The following is an 18194-nucleotide window of genomic DNA, read 5'->3' on the forward strand; positions in this document are numbered from 1 at the left end:
TCAGGATTAATGAATATTTGTCCTCGTATATAGATACACAATAGAATGTTTTGATTTCAAACTATAAAGGGAATAACTTTGTTTTTATTGGTATCTACGAAACAGACGAGACCAAGTATGAACCCAGAGAATGTAACATTAGATGATTTTGGGACACTTCAATTTACACAGACTTGGCATAAGTATGGAAAATGTCCACAAAGAACTATCCCCATACGAAAGAATATAAGAGACGGTCCAACACTTTCGCGTAAACATCGACTTTCAAGATTTTCTCATTTTAATACAACAGATACATCAAAACCAAAGAAAACGGACGGCCATGAGGTATACTTACACATAATAGGTCTTATGAAAAAGTTTTATTGTTTTTTTCATCAGTATATAGTGGTTTTAATAAGTTTTGAAAATCGTTTGTTTGTATATGCTTAAATGCTTTTATAGTACGCGGTATTTACGGTGCTCGACAAATTTTTAGGAGGACAAGCAAAAATAAATCTTTGGAATCCAGCGGTGGAAACTCCAGTCGAGATAAGTGTTTCTCAAATCTGAGCTTTTGCTGGTGCCGGTATTGATGGTTTTAATAGTATTGAAGATGGATGGGAAGTAAGTTATCCACCCAAGCTTATGTTTCCATAATTCAAATTTATTAGCGTAACACTGAATTTGATTTGTCTTTTTATTTAGGTGTGTCAACCCAGATACGGTGATTATCAGACCAGATTCTTTATATTGTGGACTGTAAGTGTTGTTGCTCAGAAAAATCCATCTGATTTTTTTCTCCTTTACTCCCTACACTAGGACGAATATTAATTAGAAGTCCTCTTAAATGAAAATCTCTGATTTCCGACAACTATCTAATTTTGTTCAATATCATTTAATTTTTATTTATTTATTTTGTCAGACTGATGGATACACAAATAGTTGCACCAACCTTGAATGTGAAGGTTTTGTGCACACATCTCCGCTAGACCTCCCTTGGTTGCAATTTCACGGAAATGTCCACTTTCAAAGGAGACCAAAAAGATGCCACTTTCGGTATACACAAGGTAAGTGGAAGTAATCAGCGTCTTGCTCACATCAGTTTTCCAATTTTACTCTAAAAATTGGTATTGAATTTTTTTGCAGGATCCAGATAGCGGTAATTGGTCGATACTAGTGCAAGGTATTCCCGTCGGATATTATCCGAGTTTTTTATTCACCCTATTATCAAAGACACCAGCAACAATGGAGTTCGGTGGAGAAATCTTTGGTGAGAGATCTAAAGGACGACATACTACGGCTCAAATGGGTAGTGGTAATTTCCCTTCAGAAGGACATTTGGGTGTATCCAGTTATTTTCATCAAGTCCAAGTAAATGTTGAAAATAACGAAGTCCAAAACCCCGAGAACGTTGATGTGTATGTGTCGAATCGAAATTGCTATGATTTGAAAATCGACACCACTAATGATTACGGGTTTTATCATGGAGGTCCGGGTTATAATGATAATTGTCCGTAATAAAGGGATTTAACAATGTGACATGCTTGAGTGATTAGTTGTTAGTTGTGGTAGGACCTTAATAAACTATTACGATTTGCTCAATAATTATGTTAGGCTAGTATTAAACCAAATGGATAGTTTGTTGAGTGAGTCGTAATGTTTATTTTATTTATTTTTATCTTCAAGTGAACCATGCAGCTGTGATTCAAGGTTTCTTTCTTCTGTTTTATTTCTCCCATACCAGATCAATACACATGATCGACAATATTTACGTTCTAATTCCCAAGCTTCTCTACTATTATTTTCTCTAATCTGACAAATAACACCGATTATAACAGTGTAATTTATTTACAATTTTTACGCATTCTTCCTACACAAATCCTTCAATGATGAACGTTCAGTTTCGATTAAGCTCGTAAAATATCAGTAGATGTAAGTATCGACATGTTTACAAGCATTTGAACTAAAATGTTCAAGTTTAGGATACATGTTGGGAGTTGTATTGTTGTAGTGTGAACTTATAGGTCCTACAAGTAAATGAGGTTTAGTTTCCTTTTGAATCTTTCAAGGGCTACCAACGGGTATCTGATCATCCGGAACCGAGCTAGAAACGTATTGGGAAGATTAGGCTAAGGACCAACCCATGGATAACCCATAATATGAGGCCCTCAATTAAAAGAAATTTAAATCTAGGCCCCGAGTTATTAAAGGACATCTATACCCTTTTATATATTTTCAAGCCCATAATTAAATAAAATTTAAATTTAAACCCAAAATTATTAAATCTAAGCCCAAAATTATAAAAGTATAGTGCGAATGTGTAAATAGAAGTTACACATGCATATGACATGTGTATCCAGAAGTTACACATCCATATGACATGTGTAATGCAAAGTTACACTTGTATATATATGTGTGGACTCACACATGCGTATGGCAAGAAACAGTTACATATGTGTAAGACATGTGTATCTAAAAGTTACACATCCATATGCATGTGTAACTTTTTATTACACATGCTATATGTATGTGTATATACAAGTTACACATCCATATGCATCAATTATACATCAAAACTACATATACGGAAAATACAGGTATTACTTTTATTTTCATTTACAATAATTCGTCTGTTTATCAATTAGATCAATCTGCACAGAGATTTAGCAGGCAACAACAAATACCTTAAAGTATACCACATTTTTTTCAAAAATAACCAAATAATTAACATACTTTTCGCCAATGCGCTCCCTGCTAATCTTATATACAATAGCAGCTCTGACCTCATCACTTGCAGCAACTTCTGTTAACTCTTGATCAAGTAAAAACCTGAACCTTTCACTTGAAAGGCACAACATTATCAACATATTCAAACAACATACTTTGGAGAGAAAAAACATGGCTCATTCTTTATTCACGATTACTACATGAATTGCGAACCATAAAAGCCAAAATCAACAAATCTATATTATTTGCCTTTTGAAATGTATAGTTACACATGCTAAGTGAAACCATTCACGACCTATATCCTCACCTATATATACATATACTACCTTTCTTTGTATGATAAGCAAGAAGTCTTACCTGATAAGGGTCACTAGTGGAAAATGGGTGTTTTACCACCCACATCAGAGACCCTCAATGACGGTAGCCGGGCCGCTGACCACAAAGAGCGGTCTCTCATTTAATTTTTTTTTGGTATCCCTTAAAAACCGTCCCTGGATATTTACTATTTTATCCTCATTCAGGGACCCATTCCGCTACCCATGATTGGTGATGTATCTGTTGTTAGATGAACGGCTTAGAAACGTTTGAGATATGAGCCATTGATCTATATGAACGGACGGCTCGATCTGGAAATAAAGACTTCGTTATTATCGATGCATCTGTCTGTACTCATCTCAATCTCTTTAGCTTCCATTATATTTATTCTCTCATACATCTCACAGCAGAACTCCTCTCCATCTCCAGCTCTTCTTTTTTTTATCTCCACAAGTGTGAACGTTAATTTTCTCTGGATCGACCTCCATCATCTTCTTCTTCTACACTGGATCCAGATTCGGAAGGTGAAATAGAAGTCAATACCCTGAAATAAATAATCGATTTCAGTGATAAAATCCTTCTTACGATTCATTGGGATAATCATCTATGAGTCAATTTTATACATCATTTTCAATTACAAAAATTTAATTTTTATTGGTTGGATTAGGGTGAATTTTCAATTGATTTTCCTGGTAATAGTTTGGATTGAAGTGTTCTTTGATTTCTTCGATCTATTCAGAACTAGCTTTGATTTCTTCGATCTATTCAGAACTAGCTTTTCATATATTTTTTTTTAAGGTTTTCAGTTTTTACTTCCCGTTCTTCAATCTGAGAAGATTTAAATTCTAAGATTTCAATCCTTGAGTTAGATTGATTCATAACTATATTATATTACGTAAGTACATGATTATCGATTCCTCATGTTAATAATTGTTAGCTTGATTCATGACTCTTGGATTTAACCCCATCATAGTTTGGTATTGATTTCATGATTCTCATGGTGTTTCTTTAGTTAACAGTAATCTCTTGATTTCAGGATTCTAAGATTTGTTTGTGTTTGATGTTGTTGTTGTTTGTATGTAAGTGGGTTTATTTTTTGAGGAATGGGTTTTCCTAATTTTTAGGTAAGGTATAGAATCATACTCATTACCCACCTTAAAAGGAAATGTTCAATATGCCATGAAAGTTATTTGTTTGTTTGTTCAGATTTTTCTGGATTTTCGTCAATCCTTCAAGAAATTTCCCAACTTGCAGTTTAAGCCATCAAATGGAGAAGTTATACATGGGTGAATCACTAAAAACTAAAAAGTGCATCTGCACATTAAGCATGATGCATTTTAAAAATTCTTAAGTTTTAGAGATGAGGTTCCTCATGTGGTAGTTTGTCATTGGCCATGTAATAAACTTGCAATCAAAATTTAGTGTTGATGAACATTTGCTCCATGATTTGCTTATGAAGATGCTAGAAATTGAACATCCAGGTGCTTAGGTAAGATTGATACATTAGGAGTGTGTATATTTTTTTATTATTTGGGGTTGTTTCGAAGGATTAATGTGAATTTTAGTTCGAGGTATATGCAAATGGTACCACTAAATGTTGATTGCAGTGTCCCTTCAGTTTATCGTACATTTATTAAGGAAGCTCCTTATGTCAGCGAGGTATAATTACAGGCTTTAGGAAGTGGCTATTCTGCGTAGAGGTGGTTTGGCTGAAGCTCTCATGGTGGACCACACAGCTCGATGAGAAGATGAGTGTAACAGAAAGCAAGGTAGTGTACGGTTTACATAGGGTGGAGATTCACAGAGGTAGTCGGAGGGTACATGGTATCTTTCTGTTTCAGGAAGCATTGAAGATTTCCATCTAAGGGAATAGGTGTGTATTGTGTTTTGTTGTATTGTGTTTCTGATGATCGTAACATGAGGGTTATGTTAGTGATTAATCACATCTCTGAGTGTTTTGACTGGAAACAGCTCGAGCTTCAGTATCAATATGAGTACAACAACATCAGTACTAGCATTGGCTTGACAGAAAACCCCATGGTCAATTTCTCTGGAGTTGTAGGAACACCCCTTCTTGTTATTGGTACTGATCTTTCTTACGACACTGCATCCGGTAACCTCACCAAATGCAATGATGGAGTGAGGTTCGCAAATGCTGACCTGATTGCTGCTGTCACTTTGTGAGTATTTTCTTTTGAGCTCTTCCATATGGATGACCGACTCTTTGTTTTTAGTGAGTGTTTTTCTTTTTTTGATTGCCAGGCTCCTTGTTTTCTTTTGTCGATGTGTGTGTTTTTTTCAATGCTTCTTACTGCCACATTGAGAGTCCCTTGACCTATACAGATGCTAGTGCCAAGCTTGCCCATAGTTTCAGTACAAATGAGAACACCTTGACCATCGGTACCCAGAAAGATTTGGACCAATTGACTTCTGTCAAGGCTAGGATCAACAACCATGGTAAGTCAAGCGCTCTTATCCAACACGAGTGGAGGCCAAGGTCCATCTTCACCGTCTTAATTAACCAACTGACGGTTAATTAGAGTAGCCGATAATCTTATACTAAGTTTTTATCAACCAATTTAGTCTTTGTTATAGAGAAGCTCAGATAATAATATTGGTTTCTTGTATAATTGTTTTACATTTTACACTTGTGTTTTACTGTCACGTTTAGGAACTGAGAATGTGATGCTTAATATCTGATTTCTAGAATGAATTCTTCAGGAATGATTATAGGTGCAGTTGAGTCAACCTTCTATTAAAATCTTTGCCAGTCGTACTGGCTCTCGTTTTCCTTACTAGGTATTCATATTTTCCCTATAGCTAACTAGGCTCAAACTTTATTCTCAAACTTTATGTTCAAATGATGGAATTCAATTTAGACTGTTGGATTATATATTTTAGAATTAAGAAGTGCATAATTTCACTCTTGCAGTAACATGAATGTTCCCTTGTTATTCTTTCAATTTATTTGCTTCTTAATAGTCTTATATATTTCCTTTTTGTTTAAACATTAAGCCCCCCCCACCCCCCAAAGTTAGTATCATCAAGTGTCGGTCATTTTTAGGCATTGGGCATCTATTCTTTTATCCTAATGCACTTACATGTACAATAATTATTGTGTAGTGGATGCTTACTTGAACATTTGATTAAGGTATGGTCGTACTATTGTTAAAACATGATGTTTTAAATTTGTCTTCGGAACTGCTGTTTTTGGCAATTGTGGTAACATGAACTAAATTTATACCTAACTTATCTTTTAATTTTCTAGTCCCTGATCTTGTAGAACAACTCAAACTGGGTGTCCCTAATTAACTTTTTGTGTACAAATGCATGATTTGGTTCTTTTGGCTTGATAAGTTCTCTAATTGTTAGTACCATTACATTTTCTTTCATTTATTTCTTTAGTTGATAAAGACTATAAAGTAGAGGCATAAAAAATGGTTTTGTTTGTATGATTAATATCCATAACATATCAGTTAGATGCTTAAGTATAATTTTTGGTGTTTTTTTCTTGTTGTCTCTTCCCTTGGTGTTTACCTTGTGCTTGTACCATCCAATTTCTTGACTAATCAATATATCATCTGCTGTAGGCATGGTTTTAAGTCTAATTTGAAGGAAGTGGTCATACCCATCACTTACTTACTGGTAAGTCATACTCATCCTTTCTAATTTCTTTGGATATGCATATTTATGTCCCTTTATTTCTTCTATTTTTGAGAATGAGAACTTACTTTTGCTACAGATACACCATTATGAAGTATCTTCTCAGTTGGGGAGTTGGGAATTTTAACATTTTGTTGTTTAAGCAATTGTCTATTAGTTAATCATGTTGTTTAATCTTAGAACTTACTAGCTATCTCGAACATATGTATTGCTCTGAACTCAGGATTTCATTCCTTTTTTGTGTAATTTTAAACCCAATGGATAAAATGAATGAATGTGGAATTCTCAAATTTGAGTTTAAATTTGAAATTCAGTTTGGGTTTCATTTGACTTGACTTCCATCTGATTTGACTTGACTTTGACTTCCATTTGATTTGACTTGACTTTGACTTGAGTTCAATTTGACTTGACTTGACTTTGATGCAGTCAGATTATTTCAGATTTAGCCATTCAGGCATTTCAGCAAATCTGAATCTATATTTTTCTTTTATATTATAATTTAAATCTGAGACCCATGGTTAAGGGTCTGTACCTCGGTACCCTTATAATCGGTCGTTATTCTGAGATCCATGGCTTTGGGTCGTACCAAACAGAGACGCTTTATCAGAGACCACAACAGAGACAGTTAAAACTAGTCGTATAACTCGTATATATGACTAGTCCTGACAGTCGCGGAACTTCTGTTTTCCACTAGTGGGTGTTCACTTTCTCTGTCTGAATGGTGTACATCTTCTTGACAGCATCTTGATTATCTTCTTGTCAACACGGATATCAACAATGAATACCAGAGTGTTGTTGTCTTCAATCTTCTTCATTGTGGACTCTGTGGTGAGTGTGTATTTCAGGATCTGGTAATGCTCAAGCTTGTTCCTTGGTGATGCACTAATACGTGGTTACTTGGGGTTCCTTTCCTTCTGCAACACTTTGCAATTCCACCACCACAAATTAATATGACACCTACAGTTATTTCTCCACCATCACACCGCACCTCCAGTAGTACCACCACCCGCACAACCATCAGCTACAACTTTCACCATCACAAAGCTATGAACTGACAGTAAGTTACACATCCACTTTCATATCATAGAATCATTCACAAATTATATGCACGTTTCAGAATGAAAAGAATTCAACCTTAATGGAAAGAATGCAACATTTTCAATCAGTAACAACCATTACCATATGTAAGTAAAATATATGTAACCAGAAGTTACACATTCAATCAGTATGTGTAAGTAAAAGTTACACATCTAATTAGCATGTGTAACTAGAAATTACACATCTAATTAGCTTGTGTAACTATAAGTTACACATTTACTTAGCTTGTGTAACTAGAAGGTAAGCAACAATTATCCTATCTATGTAACTACTTTTTGGCCATGAACCCTCCTATAAATGTAAGTACGAAAACCGCAGGCTTATCCACTGCATGATAATAAATAAGAACCTATTTATATGTGGTATCCTATAGTAGCAATATTTATTTAAAAATATAAAATAACGACAATCTTCTGAACCTAGAATCGTAACAAACTTATTCTCCAAAAGCACAAGAAATTAAGAGGTAAATAAAATCTCAGATACTCGTCATCTCGAATACAACCAATAAATTTTGATGACAAGCCATAAACAATGAGTTCTCTGTGAGGTTTACGCGTGAGTTCAACTGATATATCACCTCATATCGTTTGAGACAACTCTTTCTGGCCTCAATCTTCTTTTCGCTAAAATCCATTTCGATAGCCTCGCCATCCTGTTCATCCACCCACATAAAATCTTTCTTATGCTTCCCAATGTCCAAAATGTACTCCTTCCCTTCCTTGGACGTACTGGTTCCCAACCTCTGTAACAATAAGCATTGTTAAATCAACCAATATAGCTGCACAATTTTAAGCGCACAACATTGTCAATTTATTTATGTAACATGAATCTAATTAACACAATTGTATACAAGCTATCTGGATGTGTGGAGAAAATTTACACAAGATAATCAAAATATGTAGACGCAAGTTACACATACAAATTGGATGTGTAGACGCAAGTTACACATGCAAATTGGATGTATAGACGAAAGTTACACATGTTGTGCACAATAATCACATAAAAAAATTCTTTGATTTGTGATTCTTATTCACAATTTCATCTGGTTTAGAAATTGTTACAGCTTCAAATATGCTTAAACAAATTGAACAACAACAATTAATGGTCAAAAACATTTCATATCTACTCATCCAACATAAGTATATGTGTATTCTCACAACAATAAATGAATTCACCTTCGTCCTTACAACTTGCATTAACTTGAATTAACCGAACAGAAGAAACATCTTAATCAATTGACTCCTAGTTTCAAATCCAACACAAAGAAATCTACAAAATCAACAAATCAGATCAGGTAGAAAAAACATTAAACTACTTCGTTTACAAAAATATTAAATGGGTAACACAGATTCACACATAAGGATTACAAATCTGAAATTTGATTTTCAATCAGGTAAATGATAGAATAGATCGACGGATTCTCGACGAAGAACCCTAAAAGTTTTGGAAACTCTTTTTCAAATTTTTTTCCGAAATTTCTAACTCAAAATGAAGAGAAATAGAAGACGAAAGTAGATCTGAATGCTAATCATAAATCAGATTACTTCTCTTCTTCTTGAGGAGATGTCTACAACCTAAGGGTTTAGAAAAGATTGATGTAGATGATGTAGATACCTATAACCTAAAGGTTATTCCTTTATTTATAGGCTTACAATACTTCGATTAGGAAACCAAGCTTTACTCTAATTTAGGAAAGCTAAACTAGCTAAGATAGGAAACCCTTACTTAGATAGAAGTCTAAACACAATTCTAAAAATCAGTCAAAACTGATTTAAGAAATCACACTGATGTTTCCTAAAACCTTGCCAATTATCCAACAATTATCCACCTTGGCAAGATTTCTAGGACAACTTCAACTTCACTATTCTCTGATTTCTCCACCTTGGCATGAAATCTCGACATTTACCTTCCACGCCTTCATACTCTACTGCCTTCAATCACCCGAAGGTGCCAATCATCCGTAGATGCTTCAATTCCACTAAAGGACTTCAATACTTCACTCACCCGTAGGTGTCAACCATCCGAAGATGTTTCACTTCCATAAAAGGACTTCAATACTTCACTCACCCGTAGGTGCCAACCATCCGAAGATGTTTCACTTCCATAAAAGGACTTCATTTCTCCAATCATCTAATGATGTTTTCATTCTTCAATCATCCTAAGATGTTGCACTGGTACAACTTCCAAAATCCTTGTGTAAGGTTCAAATGTGTCAACTGACGTCAGTACACCGTATAGTGTTTCAAATCCATTTTAAGGATACAATATGCTTCAACATCTGCTTCACAAATTCAATCCTATAACAGGGATGCAACTGTGTCTAAAGACACCAATACACCAAAACGGTGTAACAAACTCAAAAGACACGATTAAGTCCAGGAAGGCCTTACCCGAATTCCACCATTTCTTTTGCTACTTTGCTAATTTCTCAGCAAATCCAATTATCTATGAGTTCTTGACGCGTCTTCAACTTCATAGATTTTCACATGCACATATTCTTCAAACTTGCAAGATTCAATTCTTTGCACATTTACTTCAACTTGTAGGACATAGTCTGACTTCAACTCACCACTTCACTTGTCAAATTTGAGTTCTTCCTCCATCCTACTTCTTCAAATTCCAACACTTCGTCTTTCAATGCGGAGTTCAATATTTCATCACATGCAAATGTATGGTGTACCCCCGTACCTACAAAGTTTTCTTCAAAGATGAAATAATTCATACCTTACAAAGTAAGTTCCCAAACATCTGTGTGAACACATTCCAGTATTCCATATGTGGTGATATTCATGATATTTTCATATCTTCAGAAAAGTAGATCTTTCTACTCCAACTCTAAGCTTGATTCTTTCTCCACCTTCACACAATGTTCACAAAATTCTAAACTGCGTGATTATACATTCTTCAATTCATGCCTTAACTACATGATGTAGTCTTCAAATGTATTAGCGCACTATCTAATACTTTTATTTCCATATTCAGCAATACAGATTTCCATTCTTTAATCCTTTCATCACTACAACCGCATTGGAAAACTTCTTCAATACTCCACCGTTTAAACAACTTTAAACCCCACAGAGTTAAATGGATCTAATGATTTTAGATTCTTATTCAAACTTCGGTATACACCGAACAACTTCAAACTTCTCGAGTTGCACCTAAGTACTTCAAACGAATGCTTAATATCTTAAACTTCAAACTCCAACTCCTAAAAGTCAGAAACCATTCCCTAGAGGATGCACATGATACACAAACATTCAAACACTCGAGAACTTCCACATATTCTTCATCAATATTACATCTTCATGTTCCAACATTCACGTCTGAACTTGAAACTTCTTTCCTGTTTTCCAATGCTTTTTCTTATGACAAAAAGAAAATCAACTCAATTCAATTCAATTCACATAATCCATTCTTCAAATAGTTTGCGATTTCTTCGCTTAACTATATTCTTCACATGTAGTATTGTACCTTAAAATTGTGAAGTGCTACAATGGTATCTTGTTCCTTGCAACCGAGTTTTCACCTCAAAAACGGAACATATTCATATGACCAATCTATTTTCTTACCACGGTCTTGCACTTCTTCAACTTGATGACTTTAAAAGGTAAACATCTTAATTCTCCACCAAATATCATCCAAAAATAAAGGTAACATACCACCTAACTACTCTTTTTTTAAAAAATTAAATCAAAAAGGTGCCTTCAAACATCCGAGTGGATGATTCAAAACATACCATATTTGTGGTATTTAACGGTACGAAAAACTCTGCTCCTACATTGTTGTGTAAACAACAAAAGCTTGCAAAAACTCAATGTTCATAAGCTTACTCTTCAAGTAAGTTACACACTCAACACATTCAAATAAACCCTTCTTCAATCATAGACCCAAGGTGCATATACCAAAGATTGTGTAAACTTCATCTTCAATCGCTTCAATTTAAAACAGAACAAGAAACTACAGCTCCACCATATACAATATATCCATATAGGAAATCCAATTATAGCGTCTTCAATCGATCATTAACAATGCAATATGCTTATAGACACCAACTTCAAGCACTTCTTCACGAAATCAAATTCTTCAACCAGAATTTAACAACCCTCCGCTAGTGTTCTCACGACACTAAGATATTCAAATGGTCGATAATTCTCACATGAAACCTACTAATAGATTTCCACAATCCTCCCTACTCCATGCAACTGAGGAAAACTTGAGTTTAACTTCTTATTCAATTCCTTCGATTACGTCAAGGACGAATTGATCAAACTAATGACGACCAGTAACATTCACAATCGCTCCCCTTGGTATCTCGAACAATTCTAAGGATCTTTGACGAATTCAATTTTTTACATCTTTGCCTCTTCCAACATACAAACCATTCAACTTTTACTTCAAACACAATACTCTTGTTTCCTTGCAACTTGGCTTGCATAACAAGCACATTCAAACGAAAAACCAACAAGGTATTCCCAGATAGTCCACAAAAGTCTCAAATAAACGAGGTAAAGACCAAAAAACAACCAAACACCTTTATCAAACTACTTAATAAGGTTATGGAATTACTTACCTGAAGCTATGCAAAATTCATAGGATTTATGCTTCAAGAAGTATACCAATGTCAAATCCTCCCTTGAAGTAGAGCTTCAACTTCAAAAGTGTATCAATCAACAATCAACAATCAACGAATGTGAAACACTTCAAATACATATGTTTATGAGTAATTGATATTTCAAACGATGCTTGTCAAATCAGAAAATCCACCTCTTCTCCTTGATGCAATTCAAACCTTGTCTCCAAGATTCTTCACATGAGGTTTCACAACGACTTCCTGAATTCCAAAATAACTATGATCTTCCAACCGATATAACTCGATTCTACAACATTCCTACTGATGCATCTTCTTCTAGGATTTTACTTCAATTTCTAAGTATATCTTCTTGCAAAAATCCACTGTTGATTCAATACACCACGTTTTCTGACGAAACTTTTACAATCTTGCACCATATTTCTAAAACTGTCTCCAATCTTCACCACAAGGTTTCAGAACTATTACAATTCTTCAACCACAAATTTCAGTCAAAAAACATCATCTCTCCTTTGTGTTCTTCTTCAAATTTGACATCTCCTTTGATATCTTCACATTCCGTTTCCGACTCAATTCAAATGAGCAAACCCTAGATTTCAAGAACCTAGACCCAAGCTCTGATACCAGTTTGTTGTGCCAAGAGGTTCATATTATTCCTCAAGGAATTCCAGGATCCGACATCAGAAACGAAAACTAAACATTCAACGGAAGCTAATGCACATAGAACACACAAGACACAAAGATTCACGTGGTTCAACAATGGCCTGCTTCCACGGGCAGCAGAAATTCACTTATTCATATATCAGAGAATACACAGTGCACATGACACTCAACACCCATTCTTCTTCTTCACATTCTCAACTCACCTTCAACTCTCTCCCAACTCCCCAGCCCAAAGCTACGAGAGGATCTACATCTTGTTAATGAAGAGATTACTTCTCTTCTTTTTGAGGAGATATCTACAACCTAAGGGTTTAGATAAGATTGATGTAGATGATGTAGATACCTATAACCTAAAGGTTATGCCTTTATTTATAGGCTTACAATACGTCGATTAGGAAACGAAGCTTTACTCTAATTTAGGAAATCTAAACTAGCTAAGATAGGAAACCCTTACTTACATAGAAGTCTAAACACAATTCTAAAATCAGTCAAAACTGATTTAAGAAATCACACTGATGTTTCCTAGAATCTTGCCAATTATCCAACAAGGACTAGTTGTAAAGTAAAACGGGATAAATAAGGTTAGCATTTTCCAATGATCGCGTGGTAAGGTACTACGAGTTTAATACAGAGTTTTTCATTATCTGTACACTCTTGACTCACACAAACATTAACATCCAGCATTAACTTTCCATGTAAAATAGATCACATGTGGGAATGAATAGAATTGTAACCAGAGTATTCACCTTTATCCGTAGCTCCTTCATTGGATGCGGTGTCAGTAGAGCACGAATAGTGGTAACAATGGGACCCTATTAACATTTACAAGGAAATATAAGACTTTTAACAAAGAAAATTGCTAGTTATCGTTGTAGTTGCGTGAATTCACATACTGAATCATATACCTGCGTACCACAAACCACAATCTGATCCCCCTCATGAAACACTCCATTTACTAATACCACGTCAATAGTTGTCCCCTGACCTTCAATAGCCTTAACCTCCAACACCGTGCACTGAAGAACAGTCACAATGTTAGATAAGAATCCAAAATTCTTATCATTGGTAAACATAAGATTCACCACCAAAGTTTTCTCAGTACACTTAACCAATAATAGCAGCAAATCTGGGATGCCTTCACCACTGTTACATTCACAAAAAGAAAAAGAAACTATGAATCTGCCAGAAAAAATTTGCTTTAAAACCGTAAAAGCAATTAAGATTTCTTGTTTAAAAAATCTAAAATCAAGCTCGGCGTCAGGTTCGACTAACACACCTGATTACACTTGTTGGAACAATACTATAGGTTCCCCCATTTCTGTATTTCTGTAATACAACTCAGTATTCAGACCCTGTTCTTTAAACTGAGTAATGATCTGAGAAAGAAAGACAAGAAACAAATAAGTTAATCTACATCCTACCCCGCCGAACACCACACAAGTCTGAGATTTATCTTTACCAGTGTCAGCCTCCAATTGAATTCCATCTGGATATCCTTAGATTGCTGCTTCATGGCTTTGACAATAGGTTTATTCTTGCACGTTTTCCAACCAGATAATCTATCGACCTTTGGAAATTAAAGAGATAAAAAATCAAACAATGAAATTATGGTAAGACAAGTTAAAATTTTAAAACCAGTTTAGTTGTAATCTAAATTTTTTTAGCCATTAACACTCACCTTGTTCAGCGCAACTATGAACTCTGTGTTCTGCGTGTTCAGAAGATTCAGGGATTCAATAGTCTGTCGTTCGAATCCATGCATAATGTCAACAACCAAAATTGCAATATTGTCCCAGACCCATGTGAACGCAAGTTAGTAAACGATTCGTGTCCTGGAGTATCAATTACCAAAAGACCAGGGACCCGTAACTTTGCATCTGCTTTTAACTCCCAGGTTCTCTCTCTTATGTTCTCGGCAGGAAAATAGGTTGCCCCAATTTGCTGTGTAATTCCTCCAGCCTCGCCTTCCTAGACATTAGTTCTGTGGATGAAATCTAGTAGATTTGTTTTACCAGTATCAACATGTCCCATAATACAACAGATTGGAGAACGCATGTTATCTTCACCCCTTTTTGGAAGTTCCTCCATAGTCTGTGCTTCTTGTGTTAGCTGCAGCATCCTTTCTTGTATTCTTAGCCACAACATTACCCTTAACACCTTCACATTTTAAATGATGGGGAACACCTCCACCAGAAGCAGTATATGGCTTCGCTGCGGTACCAGAATCTGGTGATGTTGCACACTTGGGATCTTTCTTCGCCACACTTGGCTCAGCTTCATCATCAACCTTTTCACTGGCAAAGGCGCTCTTGACCAGGATTTGGACATCATTATCACCCCAGCTCTTTGTGAGCCATTCTTTGTTCTCATCTTCTTCCTCCTCAACTGATCTATCTTCATTGTCATGCTTAACTTGCACTTCCTCGATATAGTTAGATAATATTGATTCTACCTCTCTAGTATTCGCGTTTTTAGCTGCATCCATTTCCTTCAGCTGCAGGTTTTCCGCACTGTTTGATGTAGAAGCCCCGCCTTTTTCTTTAGCAGGAGCTTACTTAGACTTCTGCGTAAGAAACTGATTCCTAATTAGTTCAAGCCGACGAGCTTCATTTTTCTGCTTCCTTGTTATAGGCTTCCCTTCCTGCTTCCTCATCAGCATCCTCTCTTTATCTTTTTCCTTCGCTTGGCTTCTTCTGCTTGTTTCTAGATCTCCTCTTTCCTGAGGCGCTCTTCTTCCTCCCTCGTTTTTTCTCTTCCTCTTCCCTCGTAATTCTATCTTCAAGTTCTTTACGCTTTTGCAAAGCCTCCTGCATTTTTATAACATGATTCGGGCGATTTTTATCACGCTTATAACTCTTTGTTTCCTCCTGCTTTGCATCCTAAACTCCCGTTGCAGCCGCAGCAGCTGCCTTCTTCTCCTTCTCTTTTTTGTTCCTTTTTGATGCCGCAGACTTCCCTGTTTCTGCCTCCGCTTCCTTCTCCCCTCCAGTACCATCAACTGAACCTATCTGTTCAGGTTGAGCTTGAAACTTTTCTTCTTTCAGAGAAGCAGTATATTTTGGAACAATGGGAGCATTGCGGTGCTCGTCCAGAACTTTGTCTAAGTCATCTTCCTCCTGGGTGTTCCTTCACTAGAGCTGCTACCAAGTTGCCAAGCGTTGGTATTTTCATTCTCACTTCCAGTAATGCAATAGTCATCATCTTCTACAACGTGGTCTTTTTTCTTCGACGTGGACGACTCACTCTGTAGAACAAGGAAGTTCCTCCCGTCACAGACAAGAGTTCTCTTTTGATCCATTTATTCACGAATTTCGTAAACATCATAATTTGTTTAACGAACCTGATACAAAGCACAATAAAAAAATTAAAACCAGAGAGATACAGAATTTTGGATCCAGTAGTCGAACAATATCTTGAGTGAATCAATAAACTCACACAAGCAGTTGCAAAACTAGTAAATAATAGCTGTGAAAACAAATTTGTGTAGAAGGTGTTTCTCTACATTACCAGGCCTTAATATAGGCTTGAAACTAACCCAATTTTGACACTCCTAATGAAATAAGATCTCCTATTACACTCAGGACATAAAAACTTGATCTAACTATATTAGTGATAATCTAGGGTTTGAGTTACACTAAGCAATGTAGCTTAAACTCCCCTTATAAATCTACCAAATAATTAGAGCTCACAAAGTTTGAACATGTCACAACAGAGAAGAAACAAAACATAATATCCATCTTCTTGTTTTAATTCACAAAGTTTGAACCCTGAATCAACCCAACACTATACCTAAAACCTCAAACCCTAAACCACTAACTACTTTGTTTGTTGTCGATGGAAATTGAAACGAAAATCAAAGGTAAAAGAAGAAGTCTGATATATTACCTTGGGTTGATTTGAAAATACGAGAGATACCTCCCCGTAATCCTGGCTAGGGTTGCAGAATTGGGTAGAGGTGTAGACACTGTAGAGTCGTAGAGATGGAAGAGAGAAAGTTTTCTTTTCCGCGAAACGAAGTGAGAGAGGAATTGTTTAATTAGTGTTTCTTCGGGCTTGTTTAAGTCTGTGGCTGTCAATCGGTACCCGAAACTAGACCCTGTAGAAACGGGTTTGGTTCCGGGTCCTAAAGTTGGATCCATTAACAACTTTGGAACCGACGAGTAATTACCTGATTGGACAACGGGTCCAAACGGATAATACTCGTCGGGTATCCACGGGTAACGGGTACCCAGTTACTCAAATCATATTTTCAGCCAAATATAAGTATTTTGTTAGTTTTGGCTTATATTTTTTTCATCTTCCGATTTTTTCTTACATTTAATCATTATTTAATACATTAACAAAGAAACAACAATAATTTTTTGTAATTTTTTTTAGATTCAAGCCAAAAAGAGAAAGATATTAAGTTTTTGAAGTTTTTTTTATAGTTTTCTTAAAACTCAATGGGTATCCGGAACTGACGGGTACCAGAATTTTTAACGAATCCGGTTCTTGGTCCACAAATTTGGAAACCGGACCCGATTTTTTTAAGTAGGGTTCGGAGTCCAATGATACCCGGGAGGACCCGGACCCATTGACATCCCTAGTTTAACAGTTGATTCGCTTCCCATATAAGGTCCAAGAAAAGGACACATTGGTATTAACACAGCCAGTATTTGCGGTTAAATGGTCGTGAGGACCATTACGGATCTTGGCTTCGGATCGTCTGTTGCCGGATTCCTCCAGTTTCTCTGTTCCTACAAATCAGCGATGGACATGTGTCCAGTAATTTAACTACCATAATTTAGATTTTAGTTGTTCTGCACGGACTTCCTATTTGGACAAAGACAAAACCGTGCAGACATATGATAAGTGGGCCCGCCCCTGAGAAGAGTTGGAGGTCCTATTTTTGCTGAATGTTTGTGTCTGCACGGTTTTTACATAATCCATTGGATGGTCCGTGCCGACTTTTTGTTTAGATAATCTAAACAAGTTTTGGTAATTTTCGTTGGAAGTCGGTGTTCGGAATACTATCACCATACGCCATCTTATCCTCTTATGTATGTGTTGAGATTTACAAACAGAAAAAGAAGAACCTTCTTAATTCGACACTCTCGTCTATAGGCATGTATTAGTGGAGGCAGGGAGAACTTGCTTATCGGAGGAAAATCAAAAG

At 35.9% G+C, this 18194-nt stretch overlaps 1 protein-coding gene and 1 pseudogene across 1 annotated transcript; one reads left to right on the forward strand and one right to left on the reverse strand.

Annotated features, from left to right (window-relative positions):
- Positions 1–4605: 4605 nt before the first annotated feature.
- On the forward strand, positions 4606–5724 carry LOC113272988 (mitochondrial outer membrane protein porin of 34 kDa-like). The gene is made up of 5 exons (XM_026522766.1): positions 4606–4683; positions 4761–4841; positions 4996–5137; positions 5287–5481; positions 5696–5724. Exons 1-5 carry the CDS (start codon positions 4606–4608, stop codon positions 5722–5724), a joined length of 525 nt encoding a protein of 174 aa, XP_026378551.1.
- A 2539-nt stretch (positions 5725–8263) lies between these two features.
- LOC113272989 lies at positions 8264–17673 on the reverse strand (annotated as a pseudogene).
- Between the last annotated feature and the right edge of the window lie 521 nt (positions 17674–18194).

The sequence above is a fragment of the Papaver somniferum genome, chromosome 4 (assembly GCF_003573695.1).
Source record: "Papaver somniferum cultivar HN1 chromosome 4, ASM357369v1, whole genome shotgun sequence".
Taxonomy (NCBI): Eukaryota; Viridiplantae; Streptophyta; class Magnoliopsida; order Ranunculales; family Papaveraceae; genus Papaver; species Papaver somniferum.